Source organism: Enoplosus armatus, chromosome 15, assembly GCF_043641665.1.
Source record: "Enoplosus armatus isolate fEnoArm2 chromosome 15, fEnoArm2.hap1, whole genome shotgun sequence".
NCBI classification, from domain to species: Eukaryota; Metazoa; Chordata; class Actinopteri; order Centrarchiformes; family Enoplosidae; genus Enoplosus; species Enoplosus armatus.
The window spans coordinates 20,458,256-20,483,266 of NC_092194.1; the positions used below are offsets into that span (position 1 = coordinate 20,458,256).

General features: G+C 41.0%; 1 protein-coding gene across 12 annotated transcripts in view; it reads left to right on the forward strand.

Annotated features, from left to right (window-relative positions):
• The first annotated feature begins 1,123 nt into the window (after nt 1-1,123).
• The window catches only part of mark3a (MAP/microtubule affinity-regulating kinase 3a), a 45,630-nt gene continuing 21,742 nt past the window's right edge, over nt 1,124-25,011 (forward strand). For 10 of the 12 annotated variants that reach the window (XR_011598475.1, XR_011598476.1, XM_070919727.1 and 7 more), the window contains exons 1-8: nt 1,124-1,749; nt 6,234-6,416; nt 8,361-8,414; nt 16,344-16,392; nt 18,238-18,303; nt 21,065-21,135; nt 21,988-22,044; nt 24,480-24,716. Coding sequence is in view for 10 of the 12 variants with exons in the window: in XM_070919727.1 (XP_070775828.1) it covers nt 1,699-1,749; nt 6,234-6,416; nt 8,361-8,414; nt 16,344-16,392; nt 18,238-18,303; nt 21,065-21,135; nt 21,988-22,044; nt 24,480-24,716 (768 nt within the window). In the remaining 2 variants the exon portion in view is untranslated. The remainder of the gene's footprint in view (nt 1,750-6,233; nt 6,417-8,360; nt 8,415-16,343; nt 16,393-18,237; nt 18,304-21,064; nt 21,136-21,987; nt 22,045-24,479; nt 24,717-25,011) is intronic. The other 2 variants (XM_070919737.1, XM_070919734.1) reach the window with 2 other exon arrangements.

Sequence of the window (25,011 nt, forward strand, 5' to 3'; positions counted from 1 at the left end):
CTCATGTCATTAAACTATATCCAGGCATGTAACAGGACATCTGGCAGTGATCAGGTTTGAATCCTGGACCACTTTTGGTATCTTATTTACGTTACTGTGACTTTAGCACTAAGTAAGTAAGTCAACTTCAAAACTAGACTGATGTAGATAATATCATATTTTGAGATGTTGAACTCTGATAAATAACAGCTTCTGCAACATTTGGGATGTGACTTTTGTTTACTTAATTAACCATGTTTTAAATCAAACTGTTGATTTGTTTATCAGTTACCAATTATCATCAAATCTGCATATTACTTATTATTATTCAATTTTCTCACGTTTATCGTTGGATTTCATCTTAAATACATCGAGTCCAATCTGTTCCCAACACCCCCTCAAAAACAAACAAAAAACACAGATAAATCAAATAAAAATGACGGCAATAAATAAAGTGTTTTTTCTCTTATTTGTTGATCAGTTGATTACCGAGTTGGAGAAATGGGTCTCACTAGTTCAGTGTATATTAACTTCTCTCTAATAAATAAAGACAACAAACTACTCTGGAGTTCTTACATAAAACAGCCACCAGTTGTCAAAGAGTCATTTTATATGATGATGTTTTAAGTTAATTGATTGTGATTAGAGCTGCAATGATTAAATTATTAGTTGACTGACAGAAAGCAAAAAAAAAACCCAAAACAAAACATTCTCTGGCTGCAACTTCTCTGATGTGACGATTTGCTGCCATTCTCTGTTTGACGTGATTGTCACTTATTGTTACTTGACGAACTACATTAGTGATAGAAACAGAATGATATAATTCTTTATAATAATATAACACTGTGAAGAAGCCATTCTGCGTAATGAGTACTTTTACTTTTTGATACTTTAAGTACATTTTGCTATACTTTTACATAAGCAAAAAATTCAATTCAGGACTTGAGTATTTATAGACTATAGTATTTGTATAAGTAATGTATCTGAGTACTTCTTCCACCACTGTAGAACATTATTTGATGATAATGAAAATAACAGTTGATTCTGCTCATGATAAATCCCTGACGTCGGAGCCTGGGAGGGGTCCGTGAAGGCAGCTTAATCCAGCCCAGCCGCTGAGTAGCCATTTTGGTCCCACCTAAAACAGACAGACCAGCTTCACTTTGGGCCGTCGGAGATGGAAGAAACCGAGTCGACGGCGAGTATTTCAGCCACCGAAACCGTTTGAATCCCTCCAAGAAACATCGACTGGTGACACTCGACGCCATGGCTTGTTTTTAAACACACTTGTTTTTTTTGTGGGGGGAAAAAAAAAAAGCCTGGGGCGATTTTTTTGGAAGTGGCGACCGACAGCGCCTTAACGTTGAGTTTAGTTATCTTCACTGACTCGAACCCAAACGGACAGACGGTCAGTGATTTGTCTCGCCTGTCGAGTTGAACACAGGCCATAAGCGGGTATGTACGCGCCATGTAAACACTGAACATAAGATTATTATGCGCTTTAGTGAGGGTTTTTTTTCCGGTCCCTAACAGTTCAGGTGCTCTGCTCTAACACGTCCGGTCGGGTTTGAAAATTGTCACGATCCATGCTGAGACCGATTCCCCGGAGAGAGCTGCAAAGCGAAGCAACAATCTCAGTTTTTCGGCTGTCGGACTGAAGAAGGTGTCGGTGGATTTTGGACATCAGACGGCGGCTGGTGGAAGAAGGACGAATAAAAGATGTCAACAAAAACTCCTTTGCCTACGGTCAACGAGAAGGTGACGGAAAGTGTAAGTATAAAGGGTTGTTTGTTGGGTTATTTTACTCGCTGCACTTTGGTTCAATGCTGTGAAAATCGCTTCTAGAAGGAGGTGGATGTTTTATTGAAATTGTGGCTGATTAATGGCGTTTTTGTTGCACTATTGGACTGGATGATATCTAATTGTTGAGGTTACACTTTGTTGGTAAATCGTAAACAGGCATATCCTCTACGTCAAGTACGCCCTTTTTAATTTTATTCAATGTCTATTTTGGGATTTATTTACAAGTAAACTATTTTTTTTGTTTTGTCGGCGAGTGATACGCTTTGATTGGCGTGTTCTGTATGTAATTAGGATGTAGTCAGGATATTTAGGCCCAACCAAGAACAAAACTACAGTACTTTGCTTGCTGGTTCTGGCAGGCAACAGTAGTTTCTGTCCAGGCACGCTATTGGCTTTCCCAGCTGTCAGTCAAGGGTTTCAGCCGTTCAGCTTCCAAATATGGGCTTCATTAGTCCCGCCTCCTCGTGACTAACAGAATATCCTGTCTGAAAGAACGTCGTCAAGCTAGTGACAATGTAATAATTATAGCTTCCGGTAAAGATTTCCAAAATTAAACTAACCTCTAACGTGTGATACATGCATCATAAAATCTGAGTAATCATTGAATAATGTATCTGTTGTTATTATTTTCTAGCTTTTAACGTGCAGAAATCAAAAATGTATAAAATATAAATTTGCCAAAGCCTAAAGCGATGACGTAAAATTCATGACTTTTTCAGGCAACAGCTAAAAACAAACACATCTGTCAGGGCGTTCACTTTAGATTAGTTTTGAATCTATCAAAAAATGTTTTCCATTAATTTCATTAGGCCTGCAACTGTTATTTTCATTATCGAGTAATCTATCTATTATTTAGAAATGTCAGAAAATAGTGAAAAATGCTGGTTAAAGTTTTTTTTCCCCCAACAAATAAGCCATAACATTGAAGATATTATAATAACAATGATGTGAACTACAGGAAAACAGAAAATCACATTTGAGAAGCTGGAACTAATTGATTGATTTACCGAAGTTAGTGTTCATTCATTTTTTCCAAGCGGAACCACCAAACCTCATGAAAATCATGCGTCACATTTTTCTACGATGAGTTGACTATTAAAATTGTTGCAGATGAATTTGCTTGACTACGTTAGGGTTGCAATGAGTATTTGTAACAAATCAAATTGAATTAGCCATTTAGCCTCTAAGATAGAATAGTGGTAAATGCACAGTACAAGTTTCCAGAATCCAAGATGATGTTTTTTTCCCGACTGATAGTCCAAAGACTTCATCTTATAAGTTAATATTCCACTTTATCCATCTCCATTTTTTGTATGGTAGGGATACCATACATCCCGCCTGTGTAACTGCAGCCACGTAACGTCCACATGTGATATCAGGATCTCATGACTCATCACGGCAGCAGCAGAGAGTCAGCTGGAGATAAGACTTATCCTGCACAAACACAGCACTGAGGGGGATAAGATGTGGTGAAACTTTATTGATCCCTGTAGGGGAAATTAGGACATTTCAGTTGCTGCAAATGCAAAGATTCAGTAGCCAGAAAAAGCCTGCTTGACGCCAGTAGAAGCAATAATGAAAATGGAACAAATAACTATTAAGTCATTAGTTGATCAAAAGAACCGGCAACTGTTTTGGTAAACAATCATTTTCCATGAAAAAATACCAAATATTTGATGGTTCAGGTTCTCCAATGTAAGAATTAGCTTCTTTTCTTGGTCTTATATTCTCATGTGTATTTAAATGACATTACATACTTGTGCTCTAGGATATTGTGATGGCTGTTTTTCATGTTTTATATAGATTAATCAGGATTATAATTAACAGTTTAATTGATGATAAAAAACATCGGTAGTTGCAGCTTTAAATATAATCGAAAATGAAGAATTAAAGGAGAATGTTGACATACTTTCAGTTTTACATTGTATGGGAGCAAAATAGTAATTCAAAACTAGATGACATCTCCTCATCAGTCTGAAAGCAGCTGACTAAATGCTTTTAATCTGAAAGGAGAAGGTCTGGTTTCCGGTGGGTCTGCCTGCAACGTGCTCGCCTGAGATCAGTGCTCCTGCTGTCTCCCTCTCTGTGGTTATCTGGGCTCTGAGTTGGGAAAATCTGGTGTTGTGGGAATCTCTATGGGCATCATCAGCGGGGCACAGTGTGTTTTCCTGTTGAAACATGACGGGCTCCCAGGCAGCCAGGAGACACCGCAGCCTTGTGAGTAACCACCGAAAAGGAAAGGACCAAATTAAATGGGGAGATTTTTTTTTCTCTTACAGGAAGTTGTTAGCTGGAGAAATGGAAATGGTGGTTTTTAAAAAAAAAAATATAGGTTCTTTTGTGTCCTTTCTGATTAGCAGATGATATTGTGGAAGGGGAAAAACCAGTGTGTTCCCACAGGCGTCTTTTTTTGCTTTGCAGTGTGCCTGTGGTATTCAACAGTGACCTTATCCTAGTTGATGGTATTTTTATCTCCACTGCTATCACTGTAGAAGTCCTAAAATATTCCTTTTAAAGTGTGTGCTGCCTAGTAGAGAGTTTAAAGTGACCTTATTGTGGTTTATGGTGTTTTATATCTCCTGTGGTGTCTCTAAAATAAATCATTTAGAGGGTTTTAACGTCTGTGGTGTAAATTAAGTTTATTGTGACCTAGCCCTAATGGTAACAATACTGTAACAGAAGATAAAGAAACTTAATTTTAGCTGTAATATCTGCACAATATCTTTTTATATAATTAATTATATGACAACTATAAATCTTTTGGATTGGTGCACTGTGGACTGAAAAACAAAGGACAGATAATGTTCCCTGCTTATCAAATTTGACCTCTGTTCTGGCTTTATGTGAAAACTCAGCCTGAAAGTCTACACTCTTGTTGTTAATTTCCTTTTTTTTTATCATTTCATTGTCTCCAGGGTGAATGGGGTCAGTTAGGTTTGGGGAGGGGAGGGGATGGGTAGAGCCGGGTGGGGCGCTGGGCACCGCCACAGCTAATGAGGCATCGGTCGAACAGTCGATACTGAGGCCGCACCGAGTATCTGTCAGATTTTTTTTACTTGTTGGGACACAGGGGGGTGCTTTTGAACACAGCACCCAAAAAAAAAATCAATCCCTCCATCGGTGGTGCTGTCAGAAAATCATGACACCAGACTCAGACTTCATCTTTGATTGCACATTAAAGATGCGATCCAGAATGCATTTAGTTTTCTGAATGTGCAGAGTGTCCTTGAAGTATCCGGAGGAGTTAAGTTTCTGTTATCTGAGTATCTTCCGTTTACACATTTTTACAGCCTCAAACAACACAAACAGACAGATCCGTCAAAGCTGAGAAGGGCCATCAGCTCTGTTCAAATCCCAGTCAGACTTAATGAGGGTGAAAAAGATGATGTATCTGTGTTTCCTACCCACGTTTCACCCAACAAATGCCAGATATTTGATCCTCCTACTAGCTAAACGGATCACAAGACGAGACGCATCAAGATGTGAGTGGTTTACCAACTGCTCAACCATTTTCTCGGGGTAGCCTAAATCCTGTTAAAGCAGAACAGTCGTTTAACCAGACTGCTGTTATGGATTGACCCTTTAACTTTTCAGTTCCCTGTTTGAAACCTTTATTTGTTGCTTTGTGCTCTGGTGTACATCCTGTTTTCAGAAAGTCTGCACACCACAGGATATGACATTGACTGTTGCTGCCAGCCAAATAATGTTAAATTGAATTTTGTAGTATTTGACAAGTTCATTTTTATGTCACCTTTCAAACATGGAGGCACTTAAACGTGTTTTACATTAGCTCGGGTTGTTTGTGTCACCTGCTGTTCTGGCAGCTAACCAGATGTCCTCAAGTTGATTACAGATTTCTGCTCTTCAACTTGGTCACATTTTTTCAGTTCAGTTTCAGTTACTTGTGCGTGAACGTGACCTTCTTTTATTATGAGGGAGCCAATGACTGGACAAGTCTTTTCAGTGCATTCTGAGTGGGACAATTGAAGCTGATTTCAATCAAAAATCAACTGCTAATCTGTTTGTCTTCATTAGGATTTCAGTTCATACAAATGTAACCTGTGTAACTGAATAAAGATTATTAGAAATGATCACCCTTTTGAAATTGATGTCAAAAAGTACAAAAGAAATTGTAAAATTAGAAAGGGGGCAAAAAGTGCCCTCTGTCCTATCTTCCTCTAGTTATGAGAGTTTGCCGTTTGGTTGATGAAATGGTGAGACTGCCTGGAAAATACAGAGTTTATCAGCCATCTGTGGCTGCTGGAAGAAAAGCTGACTTTCCTTGTCTGGATGCAGAACTATAAATATCAGTCTTTTCTTCCCCGCAGAGTCTAAGTGGATACGTCACAGTGGGTCAACATGAGTCACCGCTGATACACGTAGATGTTTCACACTATGTACGATTCAACAACCAGCACTAAAAAGACTGCAATTATGTGTCTTGTCCACAGCACACGTCTCACAGTAATGGCCGCCAGGAGATCAGCGCCCGCTCGGGTCGGACCGGCGTGCGATCCCGCAGCTCCGATGAGCCGCAGCAGCCCCACGTCGGCAACTACAGGCTGCTCAAAACCATCGGCAAGGGCAACTTCGCCAAGGTCAAACTGGCCCGACACATCCTCACCGGCAGAGAGGTGAGACACAGACGCTGGCTGCTTTTATAGAGCGAAGTCCAGGTTTTCAACTGACATCCTTATTGGGTGAAACGACTACATCAGGTTAAATTTGTGTTTCATCATTATGGATTAATAAACCACGAATTTGAACAGCAGAAATATGGTAACGAATATTCTTGAGACAAAATAGGTAAATTAAAATGTACTTGATGCAGACATGAGATGTGCGTAATCTTAGAGGACTTGTAGGATGAAAAGATAAAAATTTACTCTTTAAATTAAAAATGAAACAAATTAAATTCAGTAAATAATAAAACTTAACTTATATATATATATATTAAAACCCCATTTTCTTCTGTAACAAATGCATATACAGAAGTAGCCATAGTAGAAAAGTAAAGTCAAAACAAATGCAGGATTAATACGATTAAATGACACTTACAGTACATGTAGCTTTGTGTCAGAACCAACAGTGAGATTTACAGATATTTTACACCAGAATTGATTAAATTAGACCACGTCCCCTCAAAGATCCCCCCCAGACATGTATTGAAATATATATATATATGTTTGCTTGTTACACAATAATATGTGTCTGATATGTTTTTTTTCTGCAAAAAAAGTGTAAATTCCACATTAAAATCCTCAAAAAAGCTTTCTGCCGGACGCATGATGTCTCCTACTTCACTGTTAAGTCCATTTTCAGTGTTTGTGCACTGGCGGCTTTAAGTTTCTGCATCACACTTGTATAAGTTAAATATTGGATCAGGATTGGCTCCCACACTATTTGTGATGTCTCAAATCCTGCTCGTAGGCCCGCCCCTTAAAATCAGAGTTTCAGTGCGCGCAGAGAGACTTTACATGCGGCACATGCATCGTCCTGCACCGTGAAGCTCAAACATCTGACTGTAGGAACAAGAAGAGAAACATCTTCCTGAGTGGAGGGAGACTTTTTAAGTAAATAATTTAGAGCACCTTTAGTTAAACCTCGTCCCGCTACACTAGCGCCACGAAAACTGTTCATTGAAAGCAAAAACGACTGAATTTTCTATCAGCGTTCCAGCTCCTTTAAGACGAGGTGAAGTCCGTCTCACTGCAGGTTTCACACATGGCTCCCTCTGAGCTCATGTCTGTGCTTTTGGCGGGGAACGACTCTGCTGGGCTGACATGCAGTTTTTATTACAAGCCAAGACGTCTCTGGTACCAACCGAAATGTGAAGTGAGAAAACTGTCAAGAACCAAAAGCTGGCATCAAGTTTCCAGTCAGATTCATAGTCTTGTTTTCTTATTATTTAAGCAGACGGTTCCTTATTTCATTCAGAAATTTGCCAATTTTTGAGTTTAATCAGTTCTTCTACAGCTGCTTGTGTTCGTACAGCATTTAACATTTAAGAACTTCTTGTCTTAAATAAAATAAAGGATTTTTATAGAAATAAAAACTTGCTTTTGATCTCTGAAAGTTTGGGCAGTATTGGAGCTAGTATCCGGTACATTTCAAACCCAGCCCTACCAGCTCTACATACTGACAGAGTCATCGCTCTAAACCTTGTTGGCAGTAATGGATGTTTTTCGGGGAGAGCCGTTGCCGCTGAGCATTTGATTTGTTCATAATTGATGAAGTGAAAGAGCAAGCTTCTTCGTAACACAGCGTACAACATTTAAGGAAGCGATGGTGCTCTTTTCCCCTCGATCCCCTCCTGATTCTGTTGTTAATTATTCGGCAGTTGCCATATTTCTTTCTCGAGGAGGAAGTTGAAACGGTCTTATTGCTCTCAGATTGGCTCTTAAGTCTTTAAATGATGATTTACCTAAAGATAAGAGATGCGTTCAATGTCAGTTTGCTTTTCTGTGTGGTTTTCTTTTTGCTTTTTGATTCCACTTCCTCTTTTTCACACTTCTCCTCTGCTGTTACGTCCCATTTAGCTCAGTTTTGATGCTGTTTTTTTTCTTCTCTCTCCACAGGTGGCAATTAAGATAATAGACAAGACGCAGCTGAACCCAAACAGCCTTCAGAAGGTAATTTGCCCCCCCCCCCTCCCTTTTCTCTCCTCTGTTATACTCTCGCGCTGTGGCAGAGTTCGTTTACAAATTCATGAAGCACAACAGATTGAGTATTAATTGTGTAAATGGGAAGCAGGGCATGCTGGGACTGAGCATGTGTTCTCCATATAGAGTTAAGAGCTTTTATTATTTTAGTAGGATGCATTTGCAGTGGAGGAGGTGATTCAGCTCTGCATCGACTGCTCCACTTAGGTTTTAAATGAAAACGTTGGACTGTAAAGCTTGTTTAAGTCTGGCCTAAGGCCTAAAAAGAAGATTGTATTTGTTTTAGTTTTGGGTTCAATCATTTCCATTCAATTCAGTAAAAAAGGAGCGTTTTAGACTTAAGATTTAGATTTAGATTTGTCCCATTCTGAACATTTATTAGCCTAAAAAACGTGAAACTAAATGTGATCAACCTTTTTCCAGTTCATGCTGCTTGGTTGTCATGCAACTGGGAGTGACAGTTTTGTTTTCCTTGTTAAATCAACCAATTCAGGAAGCGGGTTTGCTTTTAAAATGCAAATTTCAGACGCCGAGAGTCAATGCTCCTTTTGCTGCTCAGTGAGAAGCAGTTTCACTTTACAGTTTGAAGTCAGTGAGTTGAGAAAGACTGTGTCCCTTTTTTTTTCTTCTTTTTTGTTGTACTCTCATTAGCTGTGTGTGTGTGTGTGTGTGTGTGTGTGTGTGTGTGTGTGTGTGTGTGTGTGTGTGTGTGTGTGTGTGTGTGTGTGTGTGTGTGTGTGATCTGCTGTACATTTTGGCTCTGTCTCTCGGCCTGGAAGTGGTCTCTGGAAAGTCAAAGTGATATCGACTCGGCTGCTGCAGCTCCGGAGGCTTTTTTGCTCATCAGACGGGAGAAGAGGGGACGGGCAGAGGGTGGCGGCGGCGGCGGCGGCTGGTGGTGGTGGTGGTGGTGGTGGTGGTGGTGGTAGTGATGATGATGTTCAGCCGGCCCTCGTCCCTCCCTCGTCCCTCTCAGCGATCGGCTAGTGGTTTTCCATCAGTTTTTCCAAAGCTCCATTGATTCTGGCCTTTGTATCTCAGAGGCCCGGGCCCTTTGGCGTTGGCTGTGACACTACGCTGACAGAAAAACACTGAGTCATGACGCCGCTGTTCACGGACACACAAAGCGCCAGGCTTTTGTCGGCAATCCTTGTTGTTTTTAGGTTACTGCTTTGTCACAGCCGAGGAAAAAAAAACACTCTTTGAGGAATTTGTCAGGTTGTTTTTGCTGCTGTTCACCAGGGATTTAGATTTCTTTTAATGTTTATTTTAAGGAATCGGAACAAACTTGAAAAAAAGAGACTTTTTAGTACTTTTTCATAAATGACACATTCAATGTTCTCGTCCTTGTCTCGTGTTTCTATTTATATGCCGACTTTCTGTGTTTTTTCTTTTTTGGTTGATATGTTGGATATTCAGAGTTGAAGGAAATCCTGACATGGATCAGATTTGTGGCTTATTTTAAGGGTGTGTATCTTTTTAATAAGTGAGTCTAGCTCTAATCTTGCGGGTTTCATATCTCGCTCATGTTAAAGGATTAGTTTGGCTTTTTGGGAAATACAACAAAGTCAATACCACTATCACGTCTGTATGGTAACTATGAAGCTAACGCCAACAGCTGATTAGCTTAGCTTAGCATAAAGACTGGAAACAGCTAGTCTGGCTCTGTTCACAGCCTCACGATGACGAGACTCTAGGAGGTCACTAGGCACATAAGTGTTATTACACTAAGCTAACCGGCTGCTGGCTGTAGCTTCATATTGAACGGACAGATGTGTGAGTGGTATCGATCTTCTCGTCTAACTCTCGGCGAGAAAGCGAATAAGCATATTTCTCAAACTGTTGAACTATGGCGTTATAATCGGCCACAAATCTAATCCATGTCAGGACTTCCTTTAACCTCCTGTAATCACCAACAACTGTTAATAACTGTATAAATGCATCAATTCACGAAAGCACGAAATGTGTTGAAAATGCTGAAAATACTCCCCAGCAGATTCTGTAGTTACTCCCTTTCAAGTAACATTTGCAGAAAACTACAGTTTCCCAGCTGTTTTAGGAAATGACTGAGCCTTAGAATTGAAACCATATATTTGTGACCTGTTTTCAAAGATTTCCGTCTTCAGTAGGAACCAATGGGGTTCGAGCTGAGAGCCACAGACAGACTGGCGAAGTACTGAGAGACACATTGTTGGCTTTGGACTTTTTTTTTTTAAATGAGATTTGTTGGCATTAAGAAAAATGTAGAAAAATGCTAAGGCTAATCCTACATTTACACTTACTGTAAGTATTTTAGTTGACTGAACGTCATCAGGCAGCTCAGGTCTGAGTATCCAACGTTCAGGGTGGGATGAGATTTTGGGGGCTTGGATCCCGTGTTTATTGTACTCGACTCTCTTCTTTCCTCTGAGCTGGTGCTGCTGTAACAGCCAACCTGCATCAGAGCCGGCACCGCTGCGTCCTGACCTCTTATGTAACTGGAGGAATTGGCGAGAGGCTGATAGCGGGGGATATCGTCTCTGAAGCCTAAATGTTTATTTTCAGCCTCTGTTCTTAATAGTTTGGAGGAGCTGAGTCGACATTCACATCTGTCACCGGCTCCTGGCCCTCTTCTGTCTCTGTCCCGACTCGACCTGCCGAGGGTCTTGTTGTCGTCCGGGTCAAAGTTCACGGAGGGAGTGTGACACTTGGAAGTCCTGATTAAATGCAAACAACGCCTGTCAAGAGTCTGGGACAACCCCCTGCTTCCTGTGCTGAGGTTTTGCTTTTCATGAAGTGGTTGTGGAGCAGTTATTAAAGCCTCACACGTCATTTATAGCACCATTTCTGGAGGCAGGGGCTATAAAAAAAAATCATCTAACAGGACAAAAGTATATCTGTGACGAGCTTTTCTAAATCTTTTTTTTAAAGATAAAAGGAAAATATTTGCAGCCTGTAAGCCTCTGACATGAATAGGCCTCCCTATTACTATTCAATTATATATTCTGATTTAGATCATATTTTGTACAGTACGACTGCTTTAGGGCGCAATCATCTTCGATATTGATCTAACGATTATCCCTTTGATTAATCGATCAAGAAAACACTGAAAAATGCCTGTCGCAACTTCCCAGAGCACAAGGGGACCTGTTGTGTCCGACCAACAGTTAATCTGTTGATAATATCTTTCCAAATAAAGTCCAAATATATTAAATTGACAATGATATGAGACAGCAAAGGAGCCCCTCACATCTCTCACATTTGAGAAGCTGGAACCAGAGAGTAACAAACAGACGTGACTCCATGTTAAGACTAAAAGTTTGTCATTGTGTTCAGGTCTGCAGGCGGATCACCTGGAGGCATGTCATCATTCGTGGCCTCGTAACTTCAAAGGGTTGCGACAAACCAGTTTTCTGTAAAATGTCCTAAACTTGTTGAGATTGGAGCAGAGAGTTTATTCCCTCCAGGTTGATTTGTTTGTCCAAATGGGAACAATAACATCTGAGGGACCAAATAACTGCACTGAGAGGCAGTGTCTCTCTCTCTCTCTCTTTCTCTCTCTTGCTTAGAAAGCTGAGCTTAACAAAATGCACTCTGGGTAAACTGCACTCTAGATGTTATTTTTTCTTCTCTTAACTGAAATAAACACCGGGGCACAGACATCCATCGTTCTCAGCTGATGTTGCAGAGGCTGTAATCCGATTTTTGTTGTGACTCACCTCAAATCTCTGACCTGGTGGGATGAAAGTTAACCAAAAACATGCAGTAAATGATCTAATTGTGAGCTCAGGGGATTTTGTTTACAGGCCTCAGATCAGTTGTAATTGAGGCAGCGTTGACTTTAACAGGGAAATGCAGCAAGGGAAGGTTTTCCACCAAGGTTGGGAGCCAACCGTAGGTGTGATTTCACCCTCAAACTGTGTGTCATCTGGCCTGAAGGTGCTTTGTATTGATCACAAGACGGATTGCGTCACTGGGACAGCTGTGCATCACCGCGGTGGTATGACTGGATCACCAGCAGGTTTACGTCCTCGACCTAATGGTTGTATTATGTGGTGAATCATCTCAGTCTCTCGTGTTTTTCCACTAATTCTGTTTACTGCATAACATACCTGCGAAAGTATTCCCATATACTCGTTGGTTTGTTGTTTTTCAACCTACCCAGGTGTCAAAAGGCTTGTCTCTGCTGTGCAGGACAGTGCAGACTGTCTCAAAGTCACTGAGGTTTCTAAAAAGAAAACTATTAGTATGCTTGTCTCGCACTGACATCCCAACTACCCTGAATATTTGCTGATTACTAGAGAGAGAACCAGTGACTGTGAACAAAGGTCCTCTTCCTTGAGCTGCAGTGTTTCCACTGTCCCTCAGAAAACCAGCTCAGATTTATTCGTCTGTACTTTGTGAGAGCCCAGGAGAGTATTTTCGGTGTAATGATGGGCAGAGCGGGATCACAGGCAGAGAGTAATGACAGTGAAGAGACCTCAGGCTTACTTAGAGCTCCTCTTCTTCCCCTCCTCCTCCTCGTCAGCAGCCAGACTCCAGTCCTGGCTCAGTTTGTTAACATGGCTTCCAAAGCGGTCGACTCCATCCTGAAGGCCCCGCGGACTGGAGTTCATAATTAACCCTTCAGTTGTCTCTGGACTGGGGGAGAAATGAGATTTATTATCTCAGTCCCTCCCACAGCTGGCGTTCACTGCGGGATCTGGATGTTTTAAATTACTATTTTGAAGTCATATGATTTGAAGTGGTACTTATTATCTTTATCTATTTCATAATTTTGTGTTTTAAGCTGCTTTGGAAAGAAAGAAAGAATCATCGAAAGTATTAATTATCTCATGACTATAACAGATCGGATTTAGTTTCATTTATTATTATAAAAGAAATTCAATTTCTGATTCTGCACAACGTTAAAGTATAAAATGTCCATCACAAGTTCTCATCGCCCGAGTAACGTCTTCACATTGCTTATTTTGTCAGATCACCTGTTTAAAAAAAACAACTAAAAATGTCAATATCCATGAAACACAGAAAAGCAAGCGAATCCTTCATTTGATTTCATGAGAAGAAGGGACATAAAATAATTGAGGGTTAGTAAGTCTGTAATGTTCAACATGTTCCAGGAGTTATTCTGTCATTTTATATGTTATAAGGTTTTGTGGTAAACTTATTTCTGCCTCGTCGGCTTCCCAGATAATAAGTTTGAAAATCTTCCATTTAGCTCTGGATGCTTTATTTGAAGTATTTTTGCCTTTATTTTGATAGTGGACAGTAGAGACAGGAAATGAGAGAGAAGGGATGACATGCAACAAAAGACCCCTGGCGGACTCTAAGGACTTTAGCCCTGCGTGTAAAAACGCAGCCCCCTCATTCATTTCAATAAAACCGCTCCGTCGGGGGCGCCAACGGAGGGGGCTCCGCCAAAATAAACACTCGTCCTGCAAAAGACTTGAGCGTGGCTCAACGTTTGAGTCATCCAGCAAGGCGTGTTTATGTATTTGGTAGAATGATTTCTGCCATCGTAACTTTCCATAGCAGTAAAAACCTTCCTCATAATATTACAGTCAGTGTTTTAATCAAACTCATGGATCTGTTACTCAAACTGGACTTGCTGGATCATATCTCTTTGTCTCACTGGTACCTGAAAGGACTCGCCCCCCCCCCCCCCCCACCCCAACACACCCCCTTGTTTTCAGTCTGACCGTCTACTAACTGGTGATGCTGTGAGAACATGGCCAGTGTCCTAAACGTCGGGGCCGTCAGGACGCCTCAGCTTTGGGATCATGAGTGTGTAAATGTTTTAGTAACCAAAGAACAGAAATGCATATACGTCTTCTGTGACGTCATAAAACATCTGCACGTCCGGGGAGAACCAGACGTGGTCCACAGTGCAGAGGGGTTAGTGTGCAACATGAGAGACATGTAACAGCGGCAACAACACGTATCCCTCCACCTTTTTACAGCATTGTGTGACCGTGTGTGTGTGTTCAAGCAGCTCGACGTGCAGCCTCGTACTGAATGTGAAAACGTCACCCGCTGTTTGTCACCATCTGTTTGCCTCTCAGGCACCAGCAGTCCGGGGTTCAGGACAGAAGGCTTTATCGGGGCGTCTCGGCGGTCCTGCGGGTTTGAGGCGCCGTGGGTTTGAATCTGTCAGTGAACCTTTTTGTTGTCTGTTGCTCAGACTCCCCGCTCGCTTTACTGCCGTCGTTTATTTTGCTCCCCGCCGAGAGAACAGATTAAAGCTCAGAGATAAAAGAGAAAACTGCACAAATAAGCAAGGATTCATTATCTCAACAAGACATATCCGTCAAAAGTAAAGCTATAAAAGGAGCTGAAACGATTTCTCAATTCGGTGATTCTTTGTTAAGCATTTGGAGATTATAGCTGTGCTTTTGACTGAAAATCAGCAACATTAAGACATAATTTTTAACTCTGATTATGAAGTGCATGCGTCGTTATTTTTTTGGCATTTTATCGACTAAAAAGTGCTCCTTTTTACCTCGTCACAAAAGTAATCAATACATTTAACGGCAGAACAGTTTGGTATCAGAAGGATAAATGAGCAAATAGCACAAATAAACAAGGGTTTACTGTCTCAACAAGATGATTCAGCTGCATGATCTGTCAAGGATGAAGCTATAAAAAGATCTTACATAGTGCTGCTGAAACGATTTTGGTGGTTGACGCTTTAAAAATGGGAGGATCTGCATGATCGTCTTTGTTTTATATCCTTATTAATGGAACAGTGGGATTATTTTCCAAACAAATGAATCCATTTCAAGGCAACATTTTGAGCTCGGATGACTTAAACCTGGGCTTTAATAAGTGCTGTGGATTTACATGTTCTGCTGCGGAAGGTGTTTGTGTGTCAGAATGTGTTTCCTTGCGATTTGTTCGTCAGTAAGCCAACTGTGGCTACTCCCCACCTCATGAAAGATTGAGGCCTCTTTATATTTTTATGGAAGGGAGGAGAGCGAGGTGTAGTTAACGGGGGATCAATAATACATAGCACTCAGATCTTTTTAATGCCTCGTACAGCGGAAGACTAAAAAGCACTTCTGGCCGTTACAAATCTGCTGGTCTGGTCACTCTGAATGCTGATGGGGAGGAGAGCGTGTGTTGACAGAGTGTCTTGTTATTAGTGCAGAGGGGGGAGATGTGACGGTGCATGTTTAACTTCATTCAGACTTCCTTCTCGACCCCGCCGGGAGGGTGGGGTGGGGGGTGGACGCTGTGTGAGCGTCTCTCAGGCTGGTTTAAACCGACGCTGTGCTGCAGGAGATCCTGTTGTCGTGACGATGTCCCGGCGGCGACAAAATGATCACATTTCCATGACAAATGTGTTGATGTAGGCACAACACAAAGACCAGTGTTTGGGTTTCTGAACTCATGATCTCCTGTTATGAACTGTCCTAGAATAAGAACAGCAGTGTTGATGGGGGAAGCTGATTGTTGTTTCCACATCATCAGGAATGTGATATTTGTCTCCTGATTGTGAACTGCCATTTAGAAATAAAAAATAAAAATAATAAAGAAATGAATGTAACCTGTGTGCACAAATCTGGAAATCCATTTAAAGTTAAACATTAATTATTGCTTTGCGACATGGAAATGATAAATGTATGTAAATGTCACTGTTTCATAATGTCTCTCCCTCCTTTTCTTTAGTTTTATGATCTATTTTGTCATTTAGAAAAGGGACAGTTTGACACTAAGTCCACTGAGACTTTTGTCTTGCAGCTCTTGTCTGTCAAGTTTGTCTGTTTTTAAAGTCAGTGTAGTTGTTGCATGGCTGTCCTCGTATGAGCTCATCACAGCAAAAGTAGTCCTATTAACTATCTTGACATGTCAAAGTATTGAATCTTGAATCTTGACACCCACAGAGGGAACTATAAACATGTCTTTTCTCTTTTGTTGCAGCTCTTCAGAGAAGTTAGAATAATGAAGATCTTGAATCATCCCAATATAGGTAAGTGGATCTTACACACAAACACATTTTAAACACTCTTCACATGAGTTTTAAGATTGAAATATGATACAATATGAAGAATATTATGGATTATCTAGTATACATGTGCAGTGTATCTGTTGTAAAAGTGAAGATTTGATTCCTCAATCATTTACATTTCAGACTGATCAGGTCGGGGTTTTGTGTCTGACACTTGACATGCAGGGCTCTGACCTTTTGACCTTTCTGTTACTGCACAGTCGCATTACCCAGCGACATGCCGCCAGCCTGTATTTCATCATCTTGTTTATGAGTTAAAAGCACTGTTTGTTCCTTTTTATTGTGGTTTGGTTCACAGAGAAGTCACAGGAGGTTACTGAGTAGATGGAGTGATCTTTGAAATCAAATTGGGAAATCTAAAAGTGTCTCTCAATATGGCAGCTATCTAAAATACGAGGAAACACTGTGACCTATGCCAAAAAGGCTGTTTAGATTTTATAACATGGATTTTTAATTTTAATGATGTTTGATAAATCATCTGGGACATTTTATTGTCTCATTAGCCGGTACGTGACAGATGCGAGTAAAACCGGAGGGCCATTCTTTCCGCTTTGGTTTGGGATCAGAAAATGAAGCGGTTTTGATCAATAAACAAGAGAGCACGCTGCCTGGAGCAGTAGAAACTTTGGCATCACACAGCCAGCTGCAAGAGGAAATGCCAACAAACACCAAACCACTGCTGCAACAAGAAGCCAATATCATGAGAGCCTCAGCTGCAGGAGGCTCGAGCATGAGACGTTCAGGGTCGCAGGTTAACTGACGATTCTTTTTATTACCATGTTTGGAACATGAAATGTAAACATAAGGCACAAGACTTCGAGAAGGCATGAAGGTTATTAATGCCACAAAAGACTACAACAAAAATATTAATATGATAAATAATAGTAATAATAAAATGTATATAGCATATTTCATAGGAACAAATCCTGCAATGTAGTTCACAAAAGACACAAGAAATAGAAACACTAAAAACATAGAAATGATTTTATGTTTGAGAAAAAGACCATAAAAGAGATTAAACACAAATATTAACAGTAAATAAATAAACGTTAATACTGTGGGTGCTGGGGCCTTTTGTTGCACGTCGTACCCTCTCCTCTTATTTCCTGTTTTTCCTCAAATGGTTAATTAATTATCCAAATAGTTGCAGATTATTTTTCTATTAATCGACTAATTGATTAATGGTCTAGTGGTGTTTAAGGACCAACATGCCTCTAAAAAGTCAGATCAAATCCTCATTTACCTCATGAACTCATTTGTGTAGTATAACCACACACACACACACACACACACACACACACAGCGTGCACATCAGACAAGCCTGCCATGGTGTGTTTGGATTTGGAGACGGGATTCCCCGCTAATTACTTTTAATTTCCTTTCCCCACGCTCCATGATTTCCTCTGCAGAAATGTGATTATAATTACCAGGGTGGTAGTAAGCGCTCACCAGCCCGAACACTCTCCATCTCGCTCTCATTGTCTTCCATCCCACCTGCTCTATATTTAGCCGCGCAGCCCTCAGCCGCTCATCACACACTCTTTTATATCTTCGAGCTGAACACGCTGCAGTAAAAAGAAACTGCTTTTGGACTGAACAGTAAATATTGAGTGCTGCTAAGCTCGGCTCGATGCTGTGTTACATGGTCACGACACACACACACGGAGATCCACGTGATCCACGTATTTTTGCCGTTTGTGTCCATGAATTCATGACTGTCCCTGTCTGAACCCCCCCCCCGTCTTTAGACATAATTGAATTTCATAATTTCCTCTCTGTCTTTTTCTCCCTCTCTCCCTCCTTTAGTCAAGCTTTTTGAAGTGATTGAGACGGAGAGGACGCTCTACCTGGTGATGGAGTACGCCAGTGGAGGTGAGACAGAAATAAAATTATTAACATTTTGTTGCTGTAAACTGGACACCACGTACCTGCGACATGTCGAGCCTGTCTGACTGAGAATGCAGCCTCTTTAGGTGAATGAAAATGCATTTTAGGCATTAATACACATTTTAAATGGTTTCTTGAGCCCAAAAAGGAACCTGTCGTCACCGCACTGAAGTACAAACACAGGTAGACTTTAAAGCTTTTGTCGATAAAAAGTGAAAAACCTTTGCAACCGTATCTCAACGGCAGCTGTACAGAAGACCAGATATAGTCTGTAGAAATCTGCACAACGTGTGCTGCTCCCAAGGTCCCGAGTATGATTTATTAACACCAAATGTGATAAATGTGTGCATTAATAATTCATACACATTGGGAGCAGCATATAGTCTGCAGACTCTACTTCCACCTGAAAGGACAAACGTAGAAGAACGTGAAAACGGCTTGGCGAACACATCGTGATGTACACGAAGCATGTGACGGAAACGCCCAGTGATGGAGCGAAGAGGAGACTTAACAATCCTCGAATTAATGCATGAAACAAACATAAATGCCATTTTTCCATCATGTTTACCACATGAGCCACAAACTGCTTATCTCCTAAGATTCACATGACAGCAGTGGATGGAAACATGCATTAATTCACATTTTCTGTAGCTACATTTGGATGGAAAGTTGACGACTGTCTTCGTTACCTATAATTAGTGTGAAATTATAGTTATTTTCTGGAAAACTGAAGAAATTATTGGGAAATTATGTACAGACCCATAAAGTAAAGATTAAGCATATATAGTTTTTGAGAATATTTGAAAATTTAAAGTTCCTCGCTGGAGGTTGGAACGGGAGTAGATGGTTTCATATATCAGCAAGTCAGAGCAGGAAAGACATGACAATCATGGATTCTGCACGTCTGAAACCAAAACGACAAGCTGTGGTGACGTCGGTCATATCGGCATGTATATTTTCATTAATTTAATGTGTTCAGCATCACACAGATATGAACACGCTTCTTCCACTTAGTGAAACATGTAGTTCCTCCTCCTCTGTAGCCCCACACACCTGCTCGTGACTGAATCTCTGTTTTAGAGTCTGTGAAAGGTAAGTTAGCATCACAGACTTTGTTTTGCAGCAAATGACGAAGAATAAGGAGGGGTGCTCGTTAACAAACGCAAACGTTAGAAAAACATGGCTTTCAGTGGTGGACTAACATGTAGGAAGACAAACAAACACTTTGACTTTATTCGGTAACTGACAATTCAACATTATCATCTCACTTGCAGTTCCCTGCCCATGTTTATTCTGTTACTACAAAACAGAAAGAAAGGCAAAGAAACCTTTTTAACGTTTTATCCAAATGTGAGAGCTCCAGCATCTTCACACCAATGAGTTTACTTTTTTGAGTTTTCGTGTGTCGAAAACTTTTAAATTTCTCGTCTAATGCAGCATCGCACATACTCGGGACCCGAAAGGCACATCTTGCCATTGATTTCTTGGAAAGGTCATGTTGGGACTGCTGAGCCAAGCGGAGACGACAAATTGTGAAGAGGAGCAAATCGCATTACCACTGAGATGGGGACTCTGATCATAGGCCAATTGCATTAGATCTTAATGAAGTAAATCTAATATTTCTCTCAGTTTGGGATTGATTTTCTTGGAATTCAAGCAGAATCTCAAGGCGACCCCTCATTCTGTCGGCAGCACAGCAGATTGCTGTCTAGTCAGCGGATGGTAGGAAGTGTTCTTACCGACCTGTAAGCGGGGGGGCGAGGGGGACAACGTCAGGCAAATAGAAACACAATTTATTCCGTCTTCCGTCCAATAAAGTCAATACAAAACGTGTACAATCAAAGCTCATGCAGAGTTCCCGGTTCTGCCCCTGGTGGCCGGAGGCTGCATTGCAGTTTCGCGGCATCTTTTGATTTGACATGTTGTGTATTGATTGAATGCTAATGCTAATACAGCTTCACAGAGCTGCTAGCATGGCTGTAGACTCTTAGTCTTGTTGGTACTTAACAACCTCCTGACATTGTTTTTCCTTACTACTTTCCAGTTTTGCCCCCTAGTCTCGTCCCCATGTACAGCACACGGTGTGCTCTTTAGCTCCGACATGCGAAGGGATAACTGGCACATTCTGTCTTTAGTAGTTGAGTCAGAGAGCGGCGATGAATCGTTGCTTTTCTAGAGCTTTGAAGTATAGAAACATACACTCTGACCGCCTCTGCAGGTCAGCGCAGAGAGAGTGGGAGGGTTTCGAGGATTCGGGAAAAGTGGGGGAGGTGTTTTTGTTGCAGGTTTTGTTGCTTGTTATTTTGTTTAGTTCCTCTTTTCGCCTCAGTATGGACACACACACACACACCAGCCACTCGACTTCAATTACCACACGAGCGAGCGTTGTCACGTTTTGGCTGGAGGAGTGGGCCGAGGGAAGGGTCTGCTGCTGGAGCTCGGCAGCAGCTTTGTGCCTCCAGGAGAGGCTCAGTGAGGAGGAAGCGGCACCGCGCTCTCCTCAATATGGTCAAGAAACACCCTCAAACCATGCACATGGGTGATGGTGAACAGCTGCGTAGAAAAGTTCATCTTGAAGTTATTTTTATCTGCTTATTTTATAAGTTGTGACTCACTTTTTGTCTCTCTCCGCCTTCTTTGTATCTGTCTTTTCCGTATTCTCTGACTTCTCATTCACTGCTCTTTCTCAATCTTTAATGCTCTGTCATTCTCTAATTCTCTCTCTCTCTGTGTCTCTCTTTTGCAGGAGAGGTCTTTGACTACCTGGTTGCACATGGAAGAATGAAGGAAAAAGAGGCCAGGGCTAAATTTAGACAGGTACCCAGCTTTCTCCCCCTGCAGTGTTCTGGTTTCACACCTCTGCTCCCGGCTCTGCCTCAGACAGGTCGCTGTCCTCTGTCCTGCTTCTGCAACAGCAACGTCTAAAGACTGATGAGAAGTGTCCAAACCTGCCTCTCCCCTCATCACTTACCTCTCAGTGACTGTCACACACAGTCCAAAGTCATTGAAATTAGTTTAAAGATGAAAAATAGCCAAACGCTAAACTAAAATGTGTTTAAAGGAAGGTTTAGAACTTCTAGACACACCAAAATTACACATTTCTGTTGCTGGAAAATACTGCATGTACTCACTGTGATGTTGTTACTGTTAGCAAAGCAACCGCATGTCAGTGAGGCATAAAGACGTGTGTTGAAATGAGAAAAAAAGTAAACGTTTATTGCATTTTCTTCTAATGTGGTCAAAACCTTTCGGTTGTTCAGGCTCTTAGTGAAAGAGTTTCTACACAGAGCAGGAAAGTGTGGCTGGTTAGTTTTACAGTCATGAGAACGTGACATGAAACTTAACACCTCGCCCAATTTCATTTGGAGCTGAAGACGCAAAACAATGACAATAAAATAAAAGTGAGATCTAGTGAATGTAGGAACCCTGTGTGTCCTGCTACTGTACTGGACTGTTAGCGCCGGCTGTGAGACAGATACATGTACAATAATAGGAAACCTGTTCTCTCTCACCCTCCTGGTGTCTTCACCCACACCTTCATTTTGTTTTATCTTTCCTGTCAGTGTCGACCACATCTCCTCCTCCTCCTCAGCCACATCCTTTTCGCAGTCTGAGAGCAGAACACCAGACATTTAACTAAACTCTGCTCGTCTTTTCCTCCTCGTACAGATTGTATCGGCGGTGCAGTACTGCCACCAGAAGCACATTGTTCACAGAGACCTGAAGGTGAGTTCAGAGAAGCCACACTGGTTGGCAGCACAAAGTGATCTTTTTCTGCACCGACAGTAGCTTCAATCGACAAGAAGCCAATGCAGCCACGTGATGGGTTGTTCAAAAGAGCATCCGATGCTGCAGTTATCATCAGCAACATCCGTGTTTTCTCTGGAATTCAGGCTTTTTGGGAAATGTAGGCAATTACCAAATTACCTCAGTTTTGAGTCAGAACAATACAGTTATTAAGAGACATTTATTTGGGATCTTGTTAATATTATACATTTTTGGCTGCTCAGATTTGGTTATTAAAATATTTTAAAGACATTTTCAATTAAGCAATAAACCTAAATAAATCAAAAATATCCTAAAATGTGAGCAGCAGTATGTGAAATATAAATAAGAAGCATCAGTGAAAACACTTGAATTAAGTAATTGGTTAGTCCATCAATGAAAATGACTTGTCAACTATTTACAGTTTCTTATTTAATTTAATTTAATTTTATAATTCCTTTCCGCTTGTCTGATTAAATTTATATCCTTTGTTTCTTCTTTTTTTAAAAACGTTGTATATATTTGGATAAGTGTGTACGTTTTTTTACGATAGAATAAAACCAAACCAAGTAATCTTGGTTTAAAGTAAAAATAACCTCCGTCTTTAATCATGACGTAAGTGATGGTCTAAAACTAAATGCATTTCATTTTCCATTTTTATTAACTCTCTTTAACTGACCTAGTTTCCCCATCGCTCACCTAAACGTCTAGTTTGTACACAGATGCTGATATGTGATAAGCCGATAAACATCTCTGCCGATTTATCAGTTTAGCTTTGAGCGTCACAGATTGATATCTGTGAGTATTTGCGCTTTATGTCTGATATTTTCTGCACGTTTTAATTCCTGTTCCCAGCTGCAGAAAACTTGACATCATAAGATGGTTATTTGCATTAAAGATTAAGACATTTTAGGTCGTACTCATGTTCATCAGCAGTCCTATGAAGAGTTTAAATTAGCAAAGTGTCTCCACCTTTTGAGGCTAATTACCTCTGACTCATTTTGGATAGAAAGGTCACAGAGAAGAAGCTGACTCCTGTGTTGCGTGGTTTATGACTCTCATCTCCCATATTCCCACTGACGACTCCAACACAGCATGTGTAATTCCAAAAACACTGCGTATGCTGCTAATGAGCCTCTTCTCTGATTTTCTCCTCAGCCGTACTACCACCTTAAAACCTCATTACGCCACGTTCGCTCTGTAAACGCACAAGTACTGCTCACGTGTTCTGCACCACATCACGCGTCGTAGTGTAAATGGACCGCCTCCATTTCGCAGCCGTGACACGCTTCACTTCTCAGAGTATAAATATTGATGCTTCTGTATTTTTATCTCAGTGGGAGTCACTCTGCTAAGAGAAGCCCGTGTATCTGTCTGCACGTCTAAACCGTTTCCTCTGTAGAGCTTCATGAATGATCCATGAGGAGGGAGATGTGAGAGCAGTCTCTTCTTCCTGCTTCGTGTGTGCAGTAGATAGACTTGCATATATATATATATATATACTGTATGTGTTCGTCCCTATAATGAGGGCAGCTGACTGTCCGTATGTCACAGGTGTTATTGTGGACACGTATATGAGGAACACAGTTAATATTTAACCACCAAATGAACCACAGTCCCTCAGGCTTGTAGCCACTTTGCTCTTTCGAGTCATTTGTGACTCTCACGGCTTCGTCAGTGTCACCCGCTGACATTAAATGTTTGTTTTGCTGTTGATAATGGTCAGCCACGATGCCCCTAGTCGTCGCTTACGCCCTCGTGCAGCTGAAAGCCTCTCAGGTTGCGGTTCAGTCCTTCTGCTCAGAGGAAGATTTCTCCTTTCTCTTTGCTTCAGCTTCCTAATTAGTCTTTGGCCTACAGCTGCATGTGAGCTCCGAGCAGATGTTTGAGCTGAAGTCTTCGCCTACGTTTGGACATTCACAAGATGGAGATGTTAACCGTTTTTATTACATCGCTCCATGGATATGGACACATTAGAGCAGAAACAATCAATTATCAAACAATTATCAAAACTATTGCTGATACATTTTCTCTTCTTTAGATCCAGCTTTTCAAATGGGAAGATTTGCTGCTATTCTGTAGTATTTTGAAAGCTATTTAACTTAAACCCATTGTTAACTATATTAAGACAGCTTTCCTTCTCCAGATATCCTGATAATCTTCATTAATAACTTATGTCACTAATTCCTCAGATTCAACCCTAACACTGCTAATCTTCAGTTTCAACCCCAGCACTGTGGGTGAAACTGAATTAATGATACTTAAAAGTAGCTGTGAGGAAGACGCTTTGAATGTCCATCAGTTAAAGACTGAATGAGCTCGTTTACAGTTTATTAACTGGATAGATTTAATGGCGTTAAAAAGGATCCTAACCCTTGACCTTCATCTGTCTGTAGGCTGAGAACCTGCTCCTCGACGCAGACATGAACATCAAGATCGCAGATTTTGGCTTCAGTAATGAGTTCACTATGGGCAACAAGCTGGACACGTTCTGCGGATCTCCGCCGTACGCAGCGCCGGAGCTTTTCCAGGGGAAGAAGTACGACGGGCCGGAGGTGGACGTCTGGAGTCTGGGGGTCATTCTGTACACGCTGGTCAGTGGCTCGCTGCCCTTCGATGGACAGAACCTCAAGGTAGGTGCTGACGTCTCGATGTTACAGTTGTCATTTTATAATTTGTCCTGATCTGATGTTATATACAAATCTGAGTCGAGAACAGGTTTAACGTTAAAAGCTGCAGACATTTTCCCTTTCCACTCGAATCATGGAGACATGTACGAAGACCTGAGGTCATAAATGGGGCTAGTGTTACCTGTGATGGTAGTCGAGTTCATCAAGTTTTATTGTATTTCAGAAAAAAAAAATTATTAGGATGCAGAAATAATAACATAACAGTCAGATCTTTCTGTTCTGTATTGAACCCTCATTT